This window comes from Mus musculus, chromosome 6 (genome assembly GCF_000001635.26).
Source record: "Mus musculus strain C57BL/6J chromosome 6, GRCm38.p6 C57BL/6J".
Taxonomy (NCBI): domain Eukaryota; kingdom Metazoa; phylum Chordata; class Mammalia; order Rodentia; family Muridae; genus Mus; species Mus musculus.
Window position 1 is genome coordinate 115,012,687 of NC_000072.6, and position 26,595 is coordinate 115,039,281.

The 26,595-nt window shown below is 47.3% G+C and overlaps 1 protein-coding gene across 4 annotated transcripts in view; it reads right to left on the reverse strand.

Annotated features, from left to right (window-relative positions):
• Positions 1-25,243, reverse strand: part of Tamm41 (TAM41 mitochondrial translocator assembly and maintenance homolog) — a 33,549-nt gene extending 8,306 nt beyond the window's left edge. Inside the window, exons 1-6 of one of the 4 annotated variants that reach the window (XM_006506553.4) lie at positions 24,964-25,208; positions 22,265-22,447; positions 21,470-21,564; positions 19,534-19,626; positions 12,588-12,738; positions 3,397-3,542 (exon numbers count right to left, since the gene is read on the reverse strand). In XM_006506553.4, coding sequence (XP_006506616.1) covers positions 3,397-3,542; positions 12,588-12,723 — 282 coding nt within the window. In that variant the 5' untranslated portion in view covers positions 12,724-12,738; positions 19,534-19,626; positions 21,470-21,564; positions 22,265-22,447; positions 24,964-25,208. Of the gene's footprint in view, positions 1-3,396; positions 3,543-12,587; positions 12,739-19,533; positions 19,627-21,469; positions 21,565-22,264; positions 22,448-24,963 lie in introns of all 4 variants that reach the window. The other 3 variants (XR_377489.2, NM_026894.1, XM_006506552.2) reach the window with 3 other exon arrangements.
• Between the last annotated feature and the right edge of the window lie 1,352 nt (positions 25,244-26,595).

Genomic DNA, 26,595 nt, shown 5'->3' on the forward strand with positions numbered 1-26,595 from the left:
GTGCCTAGAGCCCAGAATTAGGTGTCAGATCCCCTGGAATTAGTTACAGACAGTTTCGAGCCACCATGTGGGTGCTGGGAAAGGGATCCAGGGCTTCTGCAAGAGCAGCTCTTAACCAGTGGGCCACCTCTCCAGCACCTCTTTGGTGGGTCAGTTTCTGACTTGCAACGTTTGCAGTGTCCTACTTGTCATAAGCCTGCAGCCAACGTGCCCAGATCCAACCCAAAACTCAGGCTCCCACCCACTCTGAATGCTGTGTGATGGTGCACGAGACAACTCGATCTGAATTTGTCCCCCGCTCTGGGGGCCTCTTCTATGCAATGCTGCGCTTCACAAATGGCTCTAGGGACCCACCGATGACAAAGGCCAGTCTTACACAGAAGGTGAGTGAATTAGTAACTGAATTAGTAATTAGTTATCGACATAACTTAGTTGTCATTAGTTGTTACATATGACTGAGCTGCTCAGAAAGTTCCATTTCTTAAGCTGCTCAAGGACAAAGACATAAATAAAACTATGTATTGCCTAGAGACCACTCATTCAAAAGTTAACCCTACTGCCAAGACCAGACTAGTTCCCCAATGCAGTGCAGTTTGCTTCATAGAATTAAAAATATAAAAACATGGAAGCTATGTGGGAGTGCAGCTGCCTGGAACAATGGCCCCCTCGGAAGCTTGCTCACAGTATTTTTCCACCAGAGTTTGGGTTTTAGCATCATAGCAAAGAACAGCTTCAGGGCACGCAAGATGGTTCAGCAGCCTGGCCACCAGAGCTCTGCACCCAGGACCCATGTCAGGTGGGAGAGAACCAAACTCCACAAAGTCACGTGTGACCACACACACGTCATCGAAGCTCAGGGCCATCCTGGTCTACACAGTAAGTTCCGGGCCAGCCAGGGCTACATATCCTCTTACTTGCTGTCCAGTGCCCTCTGAGAGATGCTCTCAGGCATGGACAGCTAGCCACCTGAATCTACTAATCAGGAGATGCAGGCCCAACTCTGGCCCTGAGCCGGGAGAACTCTGAACTCTAGCTTCAGGGCAGCTTCACAGAGCCAGGTGGGGCCCGGGCAGATATGCCTGACCTGATGACTGGCACTAGGAGTGTTCCAGTGAGCAAACTCCAGAGGCACGTGAGAGCTGCCACTATAGAAGGGTAAGCAGCGGCTCTGAGCTCCCTCCCACTGGCCAAAGCAGTAGGAAAAAGTAAAACCACATCCTAGGAGGGAGAAATTAGTGCTCTTTCTGTACTGAGAAGACACAGGGGTGTGGTGGCCATTCTATGTACTTTGATTAAACTGCAGTGCTCAGACACTCGGTCACTTTAAAGGTGTGATTAACATTTTGATCAGGTGAATATAAACAGAGCTGATTACCCTCATCATAGCAAGGAAGGCTCCTGTACCAGCTGAAATACAAGAGAAAGGCACAAGGTCCCTTGAGGAAGGTAATCTGCTCTTGGCTCAAGGCTGCGGCACCACCTCTTTCCTGGGTCTCCAGTCTTTAGCCTGCCGCACATCCTGGAAACCACTCCACAGATCCATGAACACTATAATAAGCTGCTCTCTCTCCTACCCACCTCCATCACGCTAATCATGCCAACTCTCAGGAGAGCCCCAGCAAGGAAAAGCACTGATGGCCCTAGTCATGTCCCCAGGAAGTCTGGCCAAGAGCTAAATGAATCCTAGTGGGTTACAGCACAGGTCTGCAAACCCTAGCAAGCTGAAGATGCCGAGGCATCCGCAGCACTAGCTACAGCCGATCATCCGAGAGCAACTCAGTGGAGCCATGGCTGTGTCTGGGGCCATGGACCTGGGGAGCAATGGACTCTTCCTCACTCCTGCTGGGAAGGAGGGTCAGAATCAGCTCGGCATCAACAACAGTCAGCCAGGCATGCTGGCCAATGCCTTAAATCCCAGCATTCGGGAAGCAGAGGCAGGCAGATCTCAGAGTATGAGACCAGCCTGGTCTACAGAGCAGTTTCCTGGACAACCAGGGCTACACAGAGCAACCCTATCTTGAATACAAAAACAAAACAAAAACAAAAAAACAAAAACAAAAAAAACCCCCAAATGAACAAACAAAAGAAACAACAGTTAAACCTTGGGGCTTGCCTCAGGGATGGGTTCATTAGACACTGGAAGGAAACTGGGTATTCCATGTGCACATTTGTCTATGAGATCAAACACAGAACATTTTATTTATTTTTAAATCACATTTAGTTATTTATGGGTATGTGTGCACATATGACCATGGGCATTCCCAGGTCAGAGACAACTTGTGGAGTCAGTTCTCTCTTCCCACCACATGGGATCCTGGGGCTTAAACTCTGGTCGTCAGGCTTGGTGGAGATGTCTTTACACACTGAGCCATCACGCCAGCCCAATAAATTAAATAGCTTTAATGGCGCCTGTTGAGCAATATGGGGGTCTAATGAACTGAATGGAAGTTCTCAAAAGACCCGGCTCTACCCTAACTCCTGGGTGCTACCGGAAGGAGTCTAAGCTAATGGCCACCAGGTTCTTTGGCATAGCTATCTTACTGCTGCGCTATTCACAACAGCTGGGAAACAACTGGCTTTGCTCACAGACAGATGAGTGCATAAGAAAAGTGTCCTGCAGGGTTGTAATGTAGGCCCAGCTTGCAAAAGCCCTGGGTTTAAAATGCAGCCCTATTTAAACAGGGAATGGTGGCTCAAGCCCCAGTTCTGGAGCTCCAGAGAATTCAGGGTCACCCTTGGCTACATAGGGACCCGAAGAACAGCCTGGGCTGCCACTGACTGTCTAAAACAATAAAAGCAAGAAGAAAATGTGGCACAGATATTCAACAGAATCTTATAGAAAAATGAACCCATGGTGACTGCAGGAAAGTGGCCGCGAGGCAACCTTACTGTAATGAGAGGCTGTGAGGGAAGTGGACAGGGCTGGGCGATGGAACACACGTGATAAGAAGCAAGCGGTGACTGAGTGACTAGTGGACAAAAGGGAAGTGGTCAGAGCGGGGCAGGGCACTCAGGGTGGGGCGTGAAAGGGAACGAAGTATAAGGACCCACGTGTATGAAAATGCCAGTGAAGCTCGTTACTCTTAGCATAAACATCAGTACAGTCAACAAAGACACAGTTCTCGCCGCTGGCCTCTGGAGCTGGCCTGTAATTCCAGCTTCCTGGAGCACGGAGGCAGAAGACTGCCAGGTTCAAGGCTTCCAAGGTATTGGAGTGAGTTCAAAACCATCCTGGGCAACTTAAAAAAGACTGTCTCAAAAGAAATAGTACCGAGAGGGCTAGACGTAGCTCAGGGATCTAGTATGTGTGAGGAACGGGTTTAATTACTCCTACTTCAGAAAACATAAACAAATAAATACCGGCTCTTCCTTTGGTAGTAGGAACACACAGCTCACCTCCAGTTGGCCTTGATGCATCTTATACACCACCTGGGGGTCCTTCTGTAATATACTCTCATAGAGCTCTCGGAAATGGCCTACGTTGGGCTTCACGATGTTCAACACTTTTGATTTTTCCTCGCCAATCACCATGCGGAAGTCACCTAAGTTAATACAACCAGAGAAGTCAGTCTTCCTCGAACAATTCCCACCCTGGCCCGTGAACAGTGGTGGCTCGGCACAACACCTCTTTTCTGCTTTAAAATGGCCATTGTGAGCTGGGCATGGTGGTGCACGCTTTTAATCCCAGCACTCTGGAGGCAGAGGCAGGCGGATTTCTGAGTTCGATGCCAGCCTGGTCTACAAAGTGAGTTCCAGGATAGCCAGGGCTATACAGATAAACCCTATCTCGAAAAAACAAAAAAAAGGCCTTTGTGGTATAAGAGGAATGAATTCAAGACTTGGAGGAGGACTTGGGGGAAAAGAGCCTTTGAAGTTACAAAGCCCTGCATGTTAGCTGTAGACCAGTGATCTCTCACATAAGGTCACTGGTCTGGCCATGAGAGGTTTTTTTGTTTTTCCAGTATGGAAACCTCTACACCAACAAACATTATGAATACCCTGCCTGTGGCCAGTTGTTGACTGCCACTTTAGGTTCCCAGCACTCTGTGGCAGTTCACAACCAAACATGTGTAACTCCTCTGACGCCACCTTCTGGCTTCTGAGGCATCACATGCACATGATGTGAAGACACATATACAGGCAAAACACTTATTCTCATAAAATATATCTTTAAAAGTTCAAGTGGAGAGAAATGAAGGATGTAACTCTTGCTACAGGATGAACTGAATAAAAATAATTTCTTTTCAGCGCAACTTCTATTTTGTGCACCTTTGGCTTTTTGATCAAGGGCCTCATATAGGCCTAGATTGGACTAGAACTTGCTGTGTAGTCCAAGCTGTCTTTCAACTCCTGGTCTTCCTGCTCTGCTGGGTTCTAAGCACATACCACCAAACCCACTGCAGCAACTGCTGCAGATGACAGGTGACTCCTCTGCCCCTGAGGATGATGACCCAATCCTAGAGGGAAGGCTGGAGTGCTGCAGGAGGCTGGTGGGGTGGGGAGGGTATGTGCCGCAGGGGTGAAGCACTTTCCTGCTGGCACAGGCCCTGGGGTTACATCCTGGTGCTGCCCAGAAAGAACAGGTAGATGTCCCAGTGAGGTGCCACGAGAGTGATGTGCTGAAGCCCTCGCAGGGCACAGATGGGTGCAGCTCATCTCACCAGCTGCCGAGGAGACCCCTGGGAGTAGGTGAGAGAACCTGCCACTCAATAGAGGCCACTTTTGTGGGTAAGGAGAGTACTATGGGTAACTATACCAGAAGCTATGTTATCTTTGCCAATTCTTTTCTCTGGGGGAAGAAGGATCCTAAGAAGCTATGTGTGGACTTTCCTCAAGCAAACTGGAGGCTTGCTCGGGGAAGAGTAACATTACAAAGTTGCCTGCAATAGAATGAGTGTGTTGTGACGCCTCCCAGGCTCGTACTGGGGTGTAGGCTCTAACGTGAGGAGAGAGGGTGAAAACTAACTCATCTGTAGTGCATCGGCTCAGGAAGAGTCGTCAATCCCCATGGAGTGCGCACAACAACAAAAGACACAAAGACCAGGCCACGTGCCTGGGATTTCCTAGGGTGCAAGTTAGCATGCCACATGTAACATTAAAAAAGAAAAGAAGAAAAAAGAAAGGAGGAAAGAAAATCTGCTCATTAGACTGAGGGAGCAGCTCAGCACTGAAGTGTAAGGCCAGCTCGCATCCTCCCTCTCGGTAGGTCCTGTATACTCAAGCTCTGATGTCTGAGGTAGTAACTGTTTTTTAACCCCCTGCAGAGGCAGTAACTTTTTTTGTTTTCGAGACAGGGTTTCTCTGTATAGCCCTGGCTGTCCTGGAACTCACTCTGTAGACCAGTCTGGCCTCGAACTCAGAAATCTGCCTGCCTCTGCCTCCTGAGTGCTGGGATTAAAGGCGTGCGCCACCACGCCCGGCTGGCAGTAACCTTTTAACAGAAGGGCTGTACTTGGCCAAACTGTAGAAGCAAGCTAACCCAAACCCTCCCACACAGTGATGGTTGAGATTAAAGACCTGAGAAAACACTCTGGTTTCTGAGAACAAGGACTGGGCTTGTTGGCTCTGGACCCTTGGCAACTCGTGGGCTGTCAGGGGCAGGCAGGGTACACTGACAGCCACCTGCCGAGCTGAATTCTCCCACGGTGTGCAGCAAGAGCCGCTCATTCGCCCGGGTTACCGTCTCTTCAGAACAGAATGAGTCAAACGGGTGCAGCCTGTCACGGCTGAAGGTTAAGAAGTTTTCCTACCTTCAGAAATCCCGCTGCAACCCAACACAGGCACCGAGAGAACTGACTACTGCTTTCTATGTTATATCTCTGCTGGTGGTTTTAACTCTCAGATGTTCTATGGAGAGAGCCACCAGGATAAGCCACAGAGGGAAAATTTGTCTTGGGAACCCTATGTAGCGGGCTAGCTCTGTGAGTCAGACGTATTGAGCAGTGAGGGACAGGCACGCTGCACGGTACAGACTCTGGCTTTCGGGAGAGGAAATGCCTCATGATGATTTGAGTCAAGATTTAATCTTCCTGAGGTAGAAAGATCTCAAGTTCTAGGCTAGCCTGGGCTACACTTTAGTATGAGGCTAAACTACCTCAAAACAAGCAAACAAACAAACAAACAAACATGCAATCTTCTTATGTATTGGCTATAATTTATGTCAATCTGACACAGTTAAAATTATCTGAAAGGAGAGAATCTCAGTTGAGAAAATGCCTTCATAAGGCCCAACTGTAGGACATTTCTTCTTCATACATGAGATAGGGGAGGACCCAGCCCACTGTGGGCAGTGCCACTCCTGGGCTGGTCATCCTGCGTGCTATAAGAAAACAAGCTGAGGGAGCTGGTGAGATGGCTCAGTGGTTAAGAGCACCGACTGCTCTTCCGAAGGTCCTGAGTTCAAATCCCAGCAACCACATGGTGGCTCACAACCATCCGTAATGAAATCTGATGCCCTCTTCTGGAGTGTCTGAAGACAGCTACAGTGTACTTACATATAATAAATAAATAAATAAATCTTAAAAAAAAAAAGATAGTCTACAACTCCACAGAGAATATATACTTAAAAAAAAAAAAGAAAGAGAAAAAAAAAGAAAGAAAGAAAAGATAGTCTACAACTCCACAGAGAATATATACTTAAAAAAAAAAAAGAGAGAGAAAAAAAAAAAAAAGCAAGCAAGCAAGCTGAATGAGCCATGAGGAGCAAGCCAATAAGCAGCACCCCTCCATGGCCTTGGCATCAGCTCCTGCCCAGTCTGAGTTCTTGTCCCGTCGTCCTTTGATGATGAGCCATGATGTGGATGTGTAAGCCGAGTAAACCCTCTCCTCCCCAACTTTGCTTCTGGTCATGGTGTTTCATCCCAGCAACGGCAACTCTAAGCTACACCTATACCAGTTTCCTTTTCTGTCAAATGCTTTAATCACACCAGCCTCAGCTGCTTTCAGTGGTGAACAGATGAGAGCAGAAACTATTGGTAGTAAGGGACAGTGTGTGTAACTGCTGGTTACCTTTGCCGTTTTAACCTAACCACAGTACCAATGTCATTTCAGTACAATGAGTATCTGGGTGGCTACTAAGTACTAGAAGCCTCACGACCCCGGAGACACAGACCCTATTCTGTGCAGCAAAATGCGAAGGTTTCAGTGCAGGTTGGTATGTAGCTCAAAATGGATGTGCTATGACAGAAACATATCTACTTTTCCAAGAAGTCTGAGCTCACATGCCAGACAACTCACTCACTTAAGGTGAGACTCAATGTTTTAGTATGTCTAAGAGTAATAAAACCATCCCATCAACCTAAGAGCATCCTCTTCTACCCTGTGCCATTAACACCGCCCCCCATCTCCTGTCACCCCACATCCCTGCCTCAGGAGGAGGCTGACAGGCTGTCTCTACAGTTACCTAACTGGTTACCCAGCTCAGGCAGGCCCGTCGACTCCTGGGGTCACATTTGTGCATCATCCCCAGCTCTTCACTATCTTTCAGGACCAAACCCAGGAGTTTAGCATACCAGGCACATGCTACCCGCTGAAGTGCACTCCCCGCAGCTCTGGCTCTCGCGCAGCCACCGCCTGTGGTGTTCCATCATTTGCTGTTTGTAGTCTGGATCGGTCCTTATGAGATGCGTGGTGCTTATGGACTCAGGTCTACTGAGAGGATTTCATCTACTCATTTCAGTTGACGGATATTGGGTTGTCTCAACTCTTAAGCTAGTCATGATCAGCGAATGATCACTGTGACATTCTTGGAGAAGTACCAGTTAGATGTGTTTCGTCTATCTTGAGTACACACCTGAGAGCAGGCTCACAGGGTTGCTAACATGTTTAGTATTTGGAGGAGGTGCATTCTGTGCCATTTTAACATTCCTACCAGCAACCAGGAGGGCTCAGTTTCTCCACTCATTAGCACTCACTCTTGCCTCCTTTCGATTACATTGTCTGCAGATTGACAGCAGCGCCTTCCCTCATGCTGATGGCTAAGCCCTGCCTGCCTGCTGGACTCTCACACTTCTCCCCATTCGGCAGCTTTGTCAGCCTTTCAGGAGGGCGATTTCCGCTGGATGCTAAGGGCACCACTCCGTCCTCGGACATGGCCCATCTCACTTGACCTTTCACCCCTTTGTGCTGTTTTTGGAGACAGGGTTTCTCTGTCCTGGAACTAGCTCTGTAGACCAGGCTGGCCTTGTACATTAACTCTTACATCCAGGACCCTGTTTGAATTCATTTTGTATACGGTATGACAAGTGCACACAGGTTTATTTTAATAGAAATACCTAAGGCAGTGTTTTCAGGAGGTGGTCCAAATGCTACTCTGGGAGGCTCTTCCTCAAGCTACAGAAGAGATTCTATTCTGTGCTAACAGACATGAGCGAACGAGCGTGGAGAGCACCAAGGGGCTGCTTCCCTCCCCTTCACGTGTGAGGCAAATGCAATGCAGCTCACATGGGAAGAATAAAGAACCAACTAGGCTCACCACACGGTTCAGGCCAGGACCAAAACAAACAAACAAACAAACAAACAAACAACAAAACAAACACCGCAGAGTGTGCTGGACACACACGTGTGACAAAAAGACTTTTTCTTTTCTCCTACTAGTGGCTGGAACAAAGGCTTTACCTATAGATAAACCAAAAAATTAAGATGCATGCCCTTGTCTGACCAGAAAAGAAAGTGAAATTGAACAAAAGCTGGGGAAGGTGTGGAAGTTGGTGGTGGTGGTGGTGGTGGTGGGGCGGGGCTGGCACAGGTCAGAGGCTGTACCCCAGGGCACACATGGCCACACCTTCTCTGAAGGATCAGAACTCAGCACTCAGCATCTGTGGACCTGAGAACAGAAATGTAGCTGGGACCCACAGTTTGTAGTCTCAGGGCTACAAGACCAGGACACAGTGATGGTGGGAGGGGGACTTTCCAGGGGCCCACAGCTGCTGTGTGCAGACCTGCAGCGCAGGCCAGATCCTGTGACCTAGTCCACAGCACCCATGACCTCGCCCAGGCCCTGGAGGTGAGGACCACACAAAGCGACTCTCAGCAGAGCCCATCACTTGTGGGTCTCCCCTGAGCACTGGTATCAAAGGCAGCCCATTCTCTTTCACAAGCACCAGACAGACTTGTCATCCTTTAGACCTAAAGAGCTACGAATACGGGGCCCATCAACCCCATGATCTACGTGCTCGACTAGTTTTGCCCAATGCTTTCTGTCAGCATGTGTGTAGACTTATGACTGACAGCTCAACTCCAGCCTGGAGACATACACAAGGTAATCAGTGGTCCCTCTGCCCTTTCCTACATAATACTTTATACAAATGGACTTGTAGGGATTATCAATATAAATGATAAAGAGAGTGTTGGCCACTGATTTACAGTGCCTCAGCCTGAGGAAGTCTATATTGTCCATAAAAATAATAGCAGTCGGTTTCTGAGTAGCAGCCATTGATGAGATAGACAGTGTAGCTCTGTGTCATCTCATTGAAACTGTCTTTACAATAAACATATTTCTGTTTTACAAATAAAGTTGAGGGGGGACTTGGAAAAGGTTAGGCACTCACAGAAAGGTTACCAGCTTCTAGATGAGGTATGTTGGATTGGTAACCTCTGTGAGCCTCAGTTCTCCAATCTGTAGAATGGGGCAACAATGCAATGCACCAATGAAAAGTCATTGTTCAATCAGTTATCACATCTGGAATTACTGGGGGTTAGTCCTGTTGCACGATAAATCCCTTTTCCTCCTGCCGTAAGGCACAGGCTTCATGCACACCTTTGTCTGTTTCATATGCTGGCACTTTTCTTCTGTAAAGATTTATTTTAATTCTGTGTGTGTGCATGCATGAACGTAGGTGCCTTTGGCATCAAGAAGAGGGTGTTGAGCCCCTGGAGTTGGAATTATAGGCAGTTATGTGTTCTGGGAATTGAACTCAGGTTCTTTACAGAAGTAGGAGGAGCTGAGCTGTCTGTCTGACCCTGTACAGCAGAATTCTATCTCCAGCTTTTTAAGGCAGGAATGCTGAACGACCTGATGAATGCTACACTGGAATCCTTGCTGGAAACTAGTCTTAATACTGTGACCCTACATGAGAAGGCTTCAGGTGATCTGTCATTCACTGGAGTCTCTCTGCTGTCACTTCTCAGAACTACTTCAGGGCTTGGTGACTCTCTCCTACCTACTCCTTCCTTGCCTCCCATTTCTGTGAATGCGGCCAGCAAGGTGGTCCTCTGTGCCCGTGTACACGCTTACTGCTATTCCTGCTAATCCTGGCTGAGTTTGCCTTTGCCAGTAAGTACTGGTAGGAACCTGTCCAAGAACAATGTCCTGTCCTCCGCCCCCAGGAATAACATTAAACTTCACAGCTTTCAACTTGGAAGACTTTTAAATGGGGCAATTTAAATGCTGGAACGTTCTGAAAACTCGGGAGGTTTGGGTATTTGCCAACGGGGTATAGAAACGGAGAGGTTCAAGGACACTGGGTTCTCAGAAGCCCAGGGAAGACAGGAGGAAACACAGCCCTTCAACACACTGCCCGGGGCAGATCATGGTGAGGTCTCACAGTACAGCTGGGTCCTCCCTCCTCCTACTAGGTCCAAAAGAAAACCCAGCTGCAGGGTCAGGAAGTTCCAATGTTCACTCAGAAAAATGAGGGGCCTGCCTATAACCCTAGCGGGGAGAGGCAGGTGGTATCAAAGTTAGAGGTACCAGCCTCATGATCAGAGCTCCCCTACAGAGTAAGTTCAAGGCCGGCTGATGTTAGAGGAGACATTGTCTCCAAGCATATATTTCTAACAGGTCAGGACCTGGAGCTCAGTGTTAGGGTATGTGTTTAGCAGGCAGGGGGCCCTGGGCTCTATTCCCAGCAGGGGTGGGGGGAGAGAGAGGGAAAAGAAAAGAAAAAAGAAGAAGAGGGGGATGAGGAAGAGGAAGAGGAGGAGAAGGAGAAGACGACAGTTCATAAATAGGTGAAAACTGTTATATAATTTGATAAACCCCAGGCAAGGTTCAACATTTAACAATAACTACTCCTAGAACCCACCCAGCATGATGGTGACATTCACTCTATGGGACAAAGGAGTGACTGCAAAGCTGTGGTCCAGACAGGAGTTATGCATCAGCCAGGCACAGAGGACTTGGGCCCTTTTTTCTTTCCAGCACAAAATTTGGAAGGTAAAATTGGGCTAACAAGAGGCTCTCAGGCTCACTCGTGTGGTGTACAGCCAGACCACTCGGCTTCTGTGTTCTCATGGGGGCGGGATGCTGCCAGGTAAGGCGAGAGGCAGCCAAGGCGGAGCTGTGCCTATTTCCTTTCTCTCCAGCTGCAATTACAGCTGTTTTAGGAAGAAGAGGAGAACGAGTTCTCCAGAGCCCTACAGCATTACACTTCCACAAAACCTTATCTGCACCTCTGCTGTGCATTCAGGGTTCTTGACTTAAACACTGGCAAACTGGGTATTTATTTACGGGGCTTGTTTTCAAGCCCTTTTTCCTTTGTGTGGTAGTGGGAACTGAACTCAGGGACCTGCTTATGTGAGTCAAGTGCTCTGCCACTGGCTATGTGCTCAGTCCTTAGACTAAAAAAACACACATTTTAATTTATGTAGTGTGTGTGTGACGCGTGTACACAGGTCAGAGAACAACTCATCAGAACTGGTTCTCTTTTGACCGTGGGTCTCAGATCATCAAGCTCCGTGGCAGACACCCTCACCCCCTGCGCCACCCCCCCAGCTGCTGGCCGGAAACAACTTTTCTAAAGCATCACTTTTGTCAATAAGATCTGTGTGTGTGTGTGGTGCTGGGATGGCACCAGAGCATGCCGGGAAGGACTCTTTCGTTCCCTGTAAAGGGAAGCTTGCAGAGAATCTTACTATGCTGAGCCAACCAACGACTGGGATATCCACCTGCAGCTAAGGTGAGACAGGGCTCTGCCCTCTCGGCTACCCTCTCGACTTTACTGGGGCCTGGGGGAGCTTCACCAAGATAGAGGGACACACTGAAAGGAAAAGTAGGTGAGCATTTAGACAAACGACACACGGAGAAATCAATGGTGGGGAAAGAAGAGCCTTTAAGTTTAAGTGTGGGAAGCAGCAGAGTTGAAGACCTGCCACCCTGTCACTGGTACAGTGAAGTGCCCTTGCACTGCGAGAGTCCATGGTGGTGGCTAAGCTGAGGATGAGGATGGTGTGAGGAGCAGCAGGCTATGCACACAAGCTTCACACATGCAGACGTCACATGAGGCAGAGAACGCTGCTGCTGCTGGCACGAAGAGAACCTATTACTCACTCACAGGAAACAAAACTGGACCTACTAAGTGTGGCCTACTAAGGATATGGTGGTGCAACACATTTTTAAACAGCCCTGGGCAGGGCACTATGTTACCTGTAGAGAACACTGGTGGGTCTTAGTTCTCCATCTGGGATCCCTGGAGGAGCAGCAGTCATCCATTAACTGGTTGGAAATACCTGTGCTGGACCACACCCCAAATGTCCTAACAGCTGTGGCCACGCCCCAAGTTTCCTAACAAACAGCTGTCCGGCATGAGGTTGGTGCCATGAACTCCCTGCAAGTGATGGATGGAGGACCCACCAGGCGCTGTACAAACCTGAGTAGGAGAGCCCAGCTATCTCTATGAACAGGTCTTCCTCGGAGAAGCTTTCAGGTAGCATGAGGCAGGCGGTGGTCACGGCACTCCTCAGGTTCTTATCCAGGGCGGCTCTAAGAGCCATGTTCTCATTCATCGATACGATCTTCACCTGGAAAAAGCAGAGAGTTAAACCACAGCACTGCAGACGAAGGTGTTGCTCAAACACTGGGTTTGCACAAACACTGACTGTCCCTTCTGCCTGCCAACAACCACAAGCCCAGTGACACGAAGCCATCACCACTCTAACAAGAGATCCCAGAGTCTGCGGCTGAAAGTCAAAGTCAGAGAAATTGTGAGACAGAAAAAAAAAATCATTTCAAGGGAGACAAAATATTAATATTCTTTTTCTTTTTTGGTTTTTTGAGACAGGGTTTCTCTGGCTGTCCTGGAACTCACTCTATAGACCAGGCTGGCCTCGAACTCCGAAATCCGCCTGCCTCTACCTCCCAAGTGCTGGGATTAAAGGCATGCGCTACCACTGCCCGGCATTAATATTCTTATTTAAAAAATATTTTATGTGCATGAGTGTTTTGCCTGCATGTAAGCACATGCAACACGTGATGGCAGAAGAGGGTGTCTGATGCCCTGGAACTGGAGTTCCAGGTGGTTGTGAGGCCCTGAATGGTTGCTGGGAATAGAACCCAGGTCCTCTGGAAGAACAGCCAGAGCGCTTATCCACAGAGCTATCTCTCCAGCCCTTGATATTCTTGAATAAGGAAACTTACCATCGGCTCTGAAAAGGAACAAATGTCCTGGAGAATTACACTTCAGCATCTTATTGCTTCGTTGTTTGTTTACTGACTGTGTGAATGGAAGGGGGCCTCAGGCCAATCACTAAGTTCTCAGGCATCGAGTTCAGATCCAAAGCCATCCAAAGAGCTGTCACAAAGGTGAGTATGATCCAAGTCCACAGTGGCCACTCTACATGCTTACTGAAAGGGCCCTTTCCTTCCAATGCGGCAGGAGCTGCTCCGACTCCAAGTGGCAGAGTCTCCTCTGAGGAGCACGGTTTTCAAGTCTGCACATGGTTAACAGGATTTTTCAAGTCCCCAGCTTTGCTGCTTCCCAACTCCGGGACAACAGGCTTTAGCAGGGATCCCACACTTGCTGTTCTGACTTTCCTTGGCAGAGCAGGACCTTCTCTGGTTTTACCTCTTTAGGTTTTTTTCCCTCCCCCCTAGCATTAATCACATAATGCTAGCAGTTTATCTTCATATTGTACTTAGGCAGGCCTGGGAAAGCCCTGAAAATAAGCCCAACAATCTACCTTAAACACAGGGTCTCACTATCTAACCTTAGCTGCCCTGGAACTTGCCGTGTAGACCAGGCTGGCTTCAAACGCAAAGATCCTCCTTCCTCTTGCCTCCCTAGGGACAGTTTAAAGGCAGGTGCCACCATGCTCGACTCTTTGATATTGAGAATATGGTCTTGTAGCCCAGGCTCGCCTTGAACTTGTGGTGATACGCCCCCCACTGTCCCTTAAGTGCTGAGGTTACAGGAATGGGCTACCTCCTCTAAGGAGTGGGACTATTTATAACATACAAGCCTCATACACCGCAGGTGAGGCAGAGCCATTTGATTCCACACAGCTCTTTCGCCCTCATGATGAGAACATAATGGTCCATAATTAAGCCTTTCAACACTTGGTAAGTTTAGTGTCACTGCATTCACGGAGTAAAAGTTAACAACACCGTAGGATAGCCAGAGGCTGAGGCCTACGCTGGGAAACCAGGTCCTGTGCCTTTGGACTTTTCCTTAGATTCAGTCAGGGGTGCACTTCTCATCTTGACAGATGGGGAAACAAAACCTTCCCACCCCCCAGGCCCCCAGTGCTAAGGATGGATCAAACCCAGGGTCTTCCAGGCACCTTATCCCTTAGCTACACCCCCATGTCCCCATTTAAGGTTCTAAAGTAACTCCTATTATCATCCCCTAGCTTTAATGTGTGTGTGCGTTATGTCAGAGCACATGTGGAGATCAGAGGACAATGGGAGGGAGTCTGTTCTCGCCCTTCCACTATGTAGGTTCCAGGAACCAAACCTGTTCACTGCCCACTGAGCCATCTCACCAGCCTTCTCCCCTAGCTCTCTCAAATCCTGCATTCCACACAAAATCCGGATCTTGGGAAGACAACCTGACAGAGAACAGCCCAGGCCTAGTGAGCTCCCGATTTGTCCCATGATGCCTCTCGACATTCACAGTCCCATTCTTAGTCCCATCTACCAGATCCTTCTTAAGAGTGTCACATCTCCTTTGTGTACATTTCTGTGGCTTTTACAGAAGCTATTTTGGGATGTGAATAACTCAAACATGCAAAGTGAGTAACCTTGGGCTTCTTTTCCTGGTTAACAAAATACCACTTGTTCTCCGAGAAGGCTGCTCTGCACGCGCTGCTGGAGAGCAGTCTGCTTGCTATTTGAGGTTAAGTGAGTGAAAAATAAAAGCATCCTTACTCGAGGGGAAAATGTGCGGATCTGGTTCTCCAGCGAAAGGTGAACTAGGACCTCGTCTCCGTAGCAGTGCTATTTGTGAGAGTGAAAAGCAGCGAGCACTTGGGACCCTGCCAGAGGGGCTTGGGAAAAGGAGAAAGCCCTCACATTTGTGAATAGCCGTTTGTACCTACTGGGAACGCTCTGACCTGGACCTGGACTGCACACGCGGCATTAGCAATCCCAACCGCAGGAAGGAAGGGTGATGCCTGAAGGGTCTTTCAAAGGCGAGATTTGTGGGTACCTTTCAAGCCAGGGAAAAAGAGTTACACGAGGGACTCCAGTTAACAGTGACAGCAGAGACTACTTGAAGTGCAGAGTGACCTCCTAGTTTCAAAGACCCCAGACCTGCACAGTCCTGTGACACTCCCTCAGCTCCCACCTGAACATTCCCATCTCAACATCAGGGCAGGGAATGCTCTAAGCTGTCACCGCTTGAAGCCACGAGGGCTGGAGTCTGGTCAATCTGCCGGACTGTGGGCTCTCAGGACAACTGATGTGGGGGTCTTCATTTTTATTCCTTCAGCATGCAGAGAGGAAACTTGGCTGCCTTTCGAGTCATTAAATGAATTGCTCAATCTTTGCATTTCAAAGGTGAGGTGCCCAGAAGCTGGCTCCCAGTACTGCAGAGCCAGAACTAGGAAACCAGGTCTCCCACTCCCTAATTCACTGGGATTTTTCTATCCGCAGAATGTAAATCAATAAAGTTACATCACGGCAAGAAATCACCTAGGGGTGACATACTAAAAATACCACTTAATTTTATATTTTACACAGATGTTCATATGGCATGTGAATTTTTTTTCTCGATAAAACTCATTTTAGTTACTTAATATATATTTTTGGGACAGTGCTTACTGTTTAACCCTGGGTGGCTTAAAGCCTAGGCAGATCAAGCTGGCCTGAAATTCAGAGATCCACCTGTCTCTGCATCGAGAGCTGGGATTAAAAGCTTGTACTACTATGGTTAGCTCCATTAAACACTTCAAATTCCATGATTCTGGAAAAATATCTGTTGTAGGGTTTGGGATATATCTCAGTGTTAGCCTTCTGGGAACCATGCCCTGCACTATGCATAGATACACACACACACACACACACACACACACAGAGAGAGAGAGAGAGAGAGAGAGGAGAGAGAGAGACAGACTCAGAACTTAAAGCTGTCCAGGAAATAAAAATAGGTATCTTTTCAACCATGAGGCAAGCTGACAGGAAAGTATAATATACATTGTTTATTTAATTTTTTTTTCTTTTCTTTTTTATGATACAGGGTCTCACTATGTAGTCGTGGCTGTCCCGGAACTCAGAGATCCACTTGCCCCACCTCCTGAGAGCTGGGTTAAAGGCATGCACCACTATGTCAAGCAAAAGTGTAAGAGAAGTTTAATTTATAGTCAACTCTTTCTAGAAATGCCCATCTTTCCAAATCCTTCATAGCCTTTTTGAACACTTGCTAGTGAATGAGAAATCCCCTTTCAATTTGCAAGCTCCAGACACTCTGGGAGCTTTAGGCAACATCGTCTGATAGAATGTCTTTTAAAACTTAAAAACGAGGAGTTCACATATTTCAGAATTCTTTTTTAAGACACTTGCTCATTTTTCTTGTAGAAGATACCACTTTTGTTCAAGTGTCACAGTGTTTGCTGCCACCTATAGGTGAAAAGTTTGACTGTGGACCCTAATAGGAAGAGGTAGGCAGATTTATTCCCACAGGAGAGTCAAGAAGATGGAGAGGGGGAAGGTGCTCACATATCATCATCAAAGATTTGCTTCAAAATATTTATTTATTTTTAATGTGTATGAGTAAGCTTAACATCCATATGAACACATACCATATGTGCATAATGCCCAAAGAGACCAGAAGATGTCAGAGCCTTGGGAAGTACAGTTACAGACAGTTGTGGTCCCACACTTGGGACACGTGCTGAGCACAAATGAGGTCTAGGTTTACTCCCCAGCAAAAGAAACAACTCAGAGGCCATCGTGTTTACTCTGTGATTTTGTGATGGTTTATATAATCTTGGACCAGGGAGTGGCACCATCTGGAGGTATGGCCTTGATGGAATAGGTGTGACCTGGTTGGAATAGGTATGTCACTGTGGGTGTGGGCTTAAGACTCTCACCCCAGTTGCCTGGAAGTCAGTCTTCCACTAGCAGCCTTTGGATGAAGATGTAGAACTCTCAGCTCTGCCTGCGCCATGTCTGCCTGGATGCTGCCATGCTTCCACCTTGATGATAATGGACTAAATCTCTGGACTTGTAAGCCAGCCCCAGTTAAATGTTGTTTTTTTTTATAAGACTTGCCTTGGTCATGGTGTCTGTTCACAGCAGTAAAACCCTAACTAAGACAGATTCCATAGCATTTTTGGGTTCTAAAAGATAATTAAACAAACAACAAAACAAAAAGCTTAACATGCTGGCGAGGTGGCTCGGCAGTTGAGGGCACTGGCTGTTTGTCCAGTTCCCACATGGTGTAACTCCAGCTCCAGGGGAGCAGACACCATCTGCTGGCCTCTACAGGCATTGCACACATGTGGTGCACAGATATGCATTGTAGGCAAAACACCCATTTCCATAAAATAAAAAAATAACTCTTGAAAAAGTTTTAAAGTATTCCTGGCAAAAGTATAATAAGGAAACATTTGCACACATTTGTACACTTTGGTTCAATTTTCTTTAATGTAAAAGTATCAGACAGCCAAGAACACTGAAAGGGGAACAGCATTTGTGAGTTTCTCTAAATTAAACACTTGGGAATGCTCACCCATAGATGACTACCCCGAGGTGAGGGAAGACCTAGCCAGCGAGCAGCGCGGGCCATGCACTTACATGGGAAGCAGACGTTAGAAGACTAGGTATGCTGGGTTCTAAAAGCTGAGTCTTTTTGAGCACACAACCCTGCTTCTAATTTCCAGGCAGGGCAGGATTACTTCCTCCATTGTACAGGTGGGTAAATTGAGATTTTGTAACTAACCGTGTAAGTTCATATGAAGGTAGGGGGTGGCAGAAGACTGAGGCATGATGCTTCTCATTTTATACCCATTTCTGCTCCATTAAGCTACAGAGTTTGCAAAAACAGACAGACCTCAAGGAAAAGAAACCCACCCAAATCAAATCCCACAATCGTCCAGTGGCAGAGCCCCTGCTGAGCATCACACACTCTTGGGACTGTGCACACACTATGGTGCACATCTGTAGTCCAGCTACTATGGGAACATGATAGGACTACGTCTCAAGGAAAAGCAAAGCAAGAAACAGGAAGAAAACTTGAGACAGAAAATGGATACTTTTGGTTTCTAAAATTTGCTTTCTAAAAAACTTTCATCTGTAGTAATTTCCTCAATGTTGGTTTTGCTAGTTATAGGACCTTGAAGTGATATGATCACGAAGCATACAATTATTTCTTGTGAATATCTGAAGCAGTTTCAGTGCGCCTGCTGCTCCTGGACATTTAAAACTGCTTCTCCTGGAACAGGGATGACGCTCAGCTGTATATCGTTAACCGGTTTGCATCAGGCCCTGGGTTCCCACCCCAGCACACACATTCTAGCCCAATTAAGAGACACAGGGAAGACATCGCTGTGTGTTTACCTAAGTATGTACACGTGTAATATGCACACGCATGTGTAAGGGGCACACAAATGTGTTTCACTGCTCCATAGACACAGTTCTGCCATGTTAATATTTATGAGTGTTTTAGCTGAATGTATGTAATGTGTACCACTTGCATTCCTGGTACTTGAGGTCAGAAGATGGCTTTGGATTCTCTGGGAATGAAGTTACAGACGTTTGTGAGTAACCACGTGGGTGTTGGGAATGGAACTTGAGTCTTCCAGAAGAGCAGCCAGTGCTCTTAGCCACGGAGTCATCTCTCCAGGCGGCTGTTCTGTTATCTGTGACCGGTAAGTTCCCAGCCTTTTCTGAGTCACTCAGTCTCCAGCACCCCTTCTCCTTCCTAGAGTTAGGCAGAAGAGCCCTCTCATCACAGGCCGATTTCCTCTGGTAATCAGCCCTATCCTGAAGCTAAGCAGAGGCTCGTCCAGAGTCACTAGGTTGGCAGTGTGGTTCAGTGTAACTAACAGCCGTGGCACCTCTGTTCCATCCAGGAATTCCAAGGGTTTAGGAGCTCTCTGCCAGGAGCCAGGACAAAGCCCACCATGTGTTTTACATGCATATTACATGCATAAAGATGTATGTATACATATTACGTATACCATCTCATCTTAGGGTGCAACATCACAGGGTAATCTCTTTATACTGTGGGATGATGAACTTCATGGGAGGGAAGAGGACTCTACCTATATTTCCATTTCCTGAAATTCCATATTTATGAGCTCATAAAAATCAAGTAAGGTCAAGTTCAGAGACTGGAGATGGTGCTAACTGTGGCACCCTGAAGGGCACAGACTCACCGGCTTTTGGAGGCGTCCGGCGATATATAGGTTATTCCAGTTCAGGAGGTCCTCAATCAGTGTGCCAGTGCTAATAACCCCGTACTTGATAAGCTGCAAGAAAAGACAAGAACATGACAAAAAGCAAACTACCAGGCTGCTGCGTCCACAAGCACAAGCGAGGGAGGGAGTGGCCAAGGCCTTGTCCAGGAACAAGATGCTGGTCTCCTTAGCAACTTAAGAGACCTACCTACCCTTCAAATACCCATGTCTTTCTGGATGTTGGTGGTGCATGCCTTTAATCCCAGCACTCAGCAGGCAGAGGCAGGAGGATCTCTGAGTTCAAGGCTAGCCTGGTCTACAGAGTGAATTCCAAAACAGCCAAGGCTATATATAGAAACTTGGAAAAAATTAAAAACAAAACAATCCCCTCCAAAAAAAAAAAAAAAACCAAAGAAAACAGAACAAACAAATAAACAAACAAACCCACATCTCTATTAAAACTGCCCAGAGATTTTGTGTCAAGACTGACCTGTCTCCCAAGGTACTGCAAGTGAGATGGCCAGTATTTTTACATACATGATTGTTAAAGGTAGTACAGCTCTTAGACACCATCTAGTATCAGTCCGCAATGCTAGATCCTTCCAGTTTCAGAAGTGATGATTTAGGTAATGTTCCTCACTTGAGAAATAAGAAACTGAGTGCCAGGGGCCAGTGAAAGGGCTCAGTAGGTAAAGCTGCTTGCAGCCAATCCTGATGGCTTTGAGTGTGAGCCTGGAACCCTTAAGATGGAAAAAGATAACTGATTCCTACCAGTTGACTTCTGACTGAAACATACAGACACACATGCACACACAGACACACACACACACAGAGACACACACAGAGTAAATCTTAAATAGAAATTGAGGTCCAATGATAATAAATGACAAGTCACAGTGGTACTGCTCCAACAGAGTGTGAGCTAGGTCCTGCAGCTGGGCACAGTAATGTATGCCCCTAGTCCCTACAGCCGAACATAGTAATGCATGCCCACAAGCTTGCTATCGCAGAACCTGGTGGAATACTGGGTTGCTTAGACCCAGGAGTAGTCTGGGGCCAGCCTGGATGACAATATGCCTCAAATAACAGACAACCGTGAGGGTTTAACAATTACACTCCAAAACTGCATCCTGGACTTCTAAGCACATGGAATGACAAGACAAGGCCATTTCCACAATAATTTGTGTAAAGCTCCAACATGGACTTCCCAGCTTACTAACTGTGTTAATAAATACCTAAGTAGTCTTCTCAGGCTGTAAATATTTAAAAAGTAGCTAACAGATTTCAATTAGAAAGTACAGCCGCTGTGGCACACAACCAAGTACAAGCATTTGGTTCCTTGAGCTTGTAATGTTGTTTGGAAATTACTTATCAAAGCCAACCTTGGCAGATTATTAATTATGAAGAAAGAGCCAAACTATGTGTTTTGCACAACACAAAAGGAGGCATAAGGCTGTGCTGCGTCAGACAAGCGGCAGCGAGGAGTCCCCAGGGTCACTGCAGGCCTGGAAGTTCAGGGCACTTGCCGCATGACCTTATGAAGTCACTTCCCCTGTCTAGACTGAGGTTCCCTTTACTGCATAGGGCAGCAGGCAGGTGCGCAAAGGACCAGCAAAGCTAATGTAAATCCAGGTGTGGTGTGCACACTTCTCATTCCAGCACTCGGGAGGCAGAGGCAGGTGGATCTCTGAGTTCGAGTTCAACCTGGTCTACACTGTAAGTTCCAGGACAGGCAGGACTCCACAGAGAAACCCTTGTCTCAAAAAAACAAACCAAAACCACACAACAAAACAAAAACAAAATAAGAAAAGTTAAGGAGTGACCTTAAGATGACAGACGGAGCACCGCACAGGCCCATAATCCTGTCCCTGCTCTTTACACGGCCTGGACCTTTGACCGATTGTAGGGTCATTACCTGGGGCTTGTCAAATATCCAGAACCTCGGGTTCCATCCCAGACCAACTGAATCTGGACCTGCATGTTAACAGGATCCCCAGGAGACTCACACACCTGTAAAGGTCAGACTGCCCTAAGCAAGCGGCATTAGTGTTGGCACAGGCAAACCCACAGGTCATCCCCGACCGACCCCATCTCCCACCGCCCCTCTGAGAAACCAGGATGCTTCATTTAGCTTGATTCCTCCCCATGCTGAGGGGATCAAATCCAGGACCCAGGTAAGTACAATATCGCTAAGCTGTATCACCAGTGCCTGACGTAAGACAATCTATTCTGAGGGGATCCAAATATCTTACCTGCCGTCTATGATGCAACTCTCAAATCCTATCTGCCTACGGACACCAAGAACTTCCCTCCCGTCATGTGACATCACATGCTCCCAGTCACCTGACACCCTCTTCACTTCCTGGTAGTACCTCTTAGATGACTCTATCCTGGGCACTCACTCTCTATCCTGGTCCTCAGTGGCCTTCTCCATACTTTCCAGACAGCAGCCCTCAAATGTGCATTCCTACCTAGGGCCCAGTCAAGCCGTGTGGCCAACAGATAACATAAAGTCCAATCATAGCCAGCCATGCTCTTGGATACCAGTTACAGTCAAGCACAGATGGAGACCCCAGGCCTGTCTATGCGGAGGTTTAAGAAAGATGGATGGGGTGAGGCTGTTTCCTAAGAACGTGGACATAATATTTCACTGGGATTCTACTGCCAAATTACAACCACTCAGTTAAGGCCAAGGCCTGAAGGCCCTTACCTTCCCGTCACACCTGATCAGGGGGTTGAAGTAGACTCCGGCACCGTAATTATTCTGGATGGAGGAGATGATCCTGGGCCCCAAGAGTTTGAGGAAGGAGTAGTGGCTCCAATTCTTCTTCAGGTTCATCGCGTGCCAGGCAACAGGGTCGTCTACTGTGAACACTAAGTCTAACATGGGATTCTGGGAAGTGAAGGAACAAAGAGTTCAGCACTACCACTTAAGAAAAACACTAGGAGAAAAAAATTAACAATTCCAAAGTGCTACAGTATTACCTTTCACGTCAGAAGGCCTAGGGCCGTCTGCCATTAGAAACCTGAGCAGGTCCCACAGAGCAACGCTAGTTTGCTTTTCATCCATATAAATAATGATGTCACACATTCACTTATCATGTGTTAGGTGCCAGCCCTCATCTGATCGCTTGACATACAATGAGTTAGTTTATCTCCAAAATGATCCCACCAGGCAAGTATACTATTCCAGTTGTATAGGAAGGAGAGGAAGAGCTGGGGAAAGCACTTTACCCAAGGCTACAGAGCCCGAGGAGACCCAAGAAGACCCAAGGGGACCCAAGGAGCGGTGGCTCAGTGGTTAAGAGCACTGGCTGCTCTTGCAGAGGACCTGGGCTTGATTCCCAGCATCCACATAGTGTTTCTCAAATGCCTTCTTCTGCCTTCTGTGGGCGCTAGGCATGCACGTGGCACACATACATTCACACAGATAAAACACTCACACACACAAGTATTTTAAAAATAGTTCAAAAATATTAAGAAAAAAAAAAGGCTGGTAGGTTTCAGGGCAGAGAACTCAAGAGCCCACCACTAAAGATAGACAAATTATGTCCAAGTAGATTCTACATAGGAACGCTTAACATACAAACTGCACTCAAATTAGTCAGGAGAATAAGGAGAAAGGATTTTTTCTTGGATGTGACATGTGTGAGTTCTGAGGAATGTAAGAGGGGGACACAGCATGGAGAAGAAACCCAGGAAGCGTGGAAAACGGCTGTCACGTTAGTGAAACTCTTCCCTGTTCTGGAGCCAGGCGTGTTCCAGAACCCGCCCCCTCCCCCAGTCTGATGCTGCTGTTAACAAAACATACTCATGCAGTACTAAATGAGATCAAGGCGACTTTCCACATTAAAGAACTTTCCAGAGGAGGGGAGCCCATTCAGGCACTAACGTCCTGGAAGAACACAACAGAATTGTTGGCATGAATGCAGAGAATGAAAAAGAAGAGGAAATAAGGGTCCTCTCTGGGAGAGATGTGTAGGTCAGCTCGGAGGAGAACCTCTTTGAAAACCTACAAGCTGTCTATCGGGAGGTTCAGGAATGCTGTTTCCCAGGCTGGTCTTAAACCATCGGTGATATTACTTAAGATTCGGAGGTAACATGGATAGTTTCATGTATGTACAGATATATGAAGCCATGTTTGCAGGTCAGAGGGCGCGGATTGTTGCTCCCACGCTCCATCTAATCTATTTCTGAGACAGGGTCTCTTACTGACCTGGAGCTTGCCAAGTATGCCGGGAGCCAGGAAGCCCCAGGGATCCACCGGTTTCTGTCTCCCTAAAGCTGGGATTACAAGTGGGTACACCACAATGCCTGACTGAAGGATGATTGTAAAAAAAAAAATGTATAATTATGATAATCTATATGAAGTAACTGGACAGCTCACAATTTCTCATATGCCCATGATCCATACTTTCCCATTTGTTAGAGAAAATCGGTAGGATGTAGAAGAAATTCAAGAAACACCAGGTGAATTTTAACTGGAAGAAAGACCTGGCCAGGAGCTAGACCCAGGATGCCCTACTGTACAGTGACTGAGACTCCGTACTCTGGAGTAACAAGCCTCAATCCTAACTAGATTCCTGTTCAATGTGCTGACCTGAATAAATGTGCTACCTGCCTGGGCCCTACACCCAGTCCATCAACTTCCTGAAGCCCACGGATCATTCCGTATTTTCTCCTTATCTTTCGATGGGATTTTCAAAGTTAGCTTCCAATTAGTCACCTGGGATGTTTTACACACTGCTAAAGTCCTAGGCCAATGAAATCAATCCCTGCAGACAAAACCAGTCTTTGTATTGCTAAAAAGCTATGGAAAACTCCAATGACAAAGGCTGAAAACACTTAAGTAGGACCTGCTACTTTGTTTTTTCCCCCTTCCCACTACATCTCTGCAATGCCACCACCTCTTCCTCATCACTCCCAACTTAGATTGGAGACAGACTACTCATGCCTCACTTATCCTATCAGCTCAGGCTGGTGATGGATCGGCATATAATAGCACTTGCTGCCAAACCAGATAAACTGAGTTCAACCTACCACGACCCACGTGGTGCAAGGAGAGAAACAACTCCCTCAAGTCGTCCTGTGACCTTCAAGTGTGCGCAGAAGTACAGGTGCGCTTGCTATATAATCACTAAGTAAATGTAAACATATAGATTTGCCTGGCGTGACAACACGAGCCTTTTAATTCCAGTACTGTGAGTTCGAGGGCAGCCTTCAGCCAACCCTGACCAGGGAAATCCAAATTCCGCTCACACCGAAGGACACTTTGCTAGGATGAACATTTCAACAATTGGCTCTTGGCGTGTCCGGGCTCCGCAGGAATGAAAGGCATGCGAGGAACGGCGAGGGCGAACAGGTGCCAGGCATGGGACTGGTCGGGGAACTAGGGGGCCTCCGACTCACCTCCTGGTGGGCACTGGGTCCTGCCTGGCGATACACCGCGGAGCCGTAGGCGAAGGCCAAACTCAGGTCCTCCGGGAAGTGAGCCAGGATCCTGCGCAGGCCCACGCCCGAGCTGTGCAGCGCCTGCAGCGCCATGGGCGGGCTGGCCCGCCGGTGGGACAGACGGTGCTGTGCCGACCCTGTGCTCGCAATTCCCGGTCGTGCGGACCGCGCTTCCGCCCGGTCCCGCCCCTCCACGCACGCGCGCTTCAGAGCGGGCAGCTGGCAACCTGCGGGGAGGCCGAGGCTCCGTAGCGCCCTCTAGCCGGCGGAGGAGCACATTACATGTCTATCCTGTGACAACCTGCTATAGAGCCTAGCAAATCCTTTGTAGCACTAAAACTACGAATGGTTATTAAACCATTTAATTAATTAAATCATCCTTATATTGATTTTCTTTTTGCTTTTTGTTTTTTTTTTTGAGATAGGGTTTCTCTGTGTATCCCTGTCTGTCCTGGACTAACTCTGTAGACCAGGCTGGCCTCAAAGCATTCAGACAGGGTTTCACTGTGCAACAGCCCTGGAATTTGCTATATAGACAAAGCTGGCCTCGAACTCACAGCCATCCACCTGCCTCTGTCTCCAAAGGGCTAAGATGAAAGCATGAACTACCTCATTCACAACCTTGTGGAGCTATCACCTCTAGTGCCAAGTTGTAGGAGCATTTGAAGATTTAGAAAAACAAAAGAAATGTAAAACATGCCGGCCCAGGGGATTGTGATTGCTAGAAACTGACTGTGGTTTCTTCATGTTAAAGGTCTTTTTCAAGTCTGATAATAAATAAATGTTCCATAAAAGGAAACATATTGTATAAATATTCCCTCACATTTGCATTCAATTTTAGAGTCAGAGAAGTCTTCTTGCCCCTTCAGGGATGGTGTCTTAGTCAGGGTTTCTATTCCTGCACAAACATCATGACCAAGAAGCAAGTTGGGGAGGAAAGGGTTTATTCAGCTTACATTTCCACATTGCTGCTCATCACCAAGGAAGTCAGGACTGGAGCTCAAGCAGGTCAGAAAGCAGGAGCTGATGCAGAGGCCATGGAGGGATGTTCTTTACTGGCTTGCTTCCCCTGGCTTGCTCAGTTTGCTCTCTTATAGAATACAAGACTACCAGCCCAGAGATGGTCTGACCAATAAGGGGCCTTTCCCCCTTGATCACTAATTGAGAAAATGCCTTACAGTTGGATCTCATGGAGGCATTTCCTCAACTGAAGCTCCTTTCTCTGTGATAACTCCAGCTGTGTCAAGTTGACACAAAACTAGCCAGTACAATTGACCCCTTGTCAACCTGATACACAAACACATCACTAGTAAGCCTCAACCCTTACATTCTTATTCATCCCCAAGATCTAAATAACTTTAAAAGTCCCACAGTCTTTACATATTCTTTTTTTTGGGGGGGGGCTTGTTTAAACACTTTATTCAGAGGCTTGGGGAAAGATGGTAGAACACGCTGTCTGCTGTCCTGCGCGGGGCAGACCTTAGAGCAGTCCCGGTCGCTAAGAGCGTCTTTACATATTCTTAAAATTTCAATCTCTTTAAAATATCCATCTCTTTTAAAATCCAAACTCTTTTTACAATTAAAAGTTTC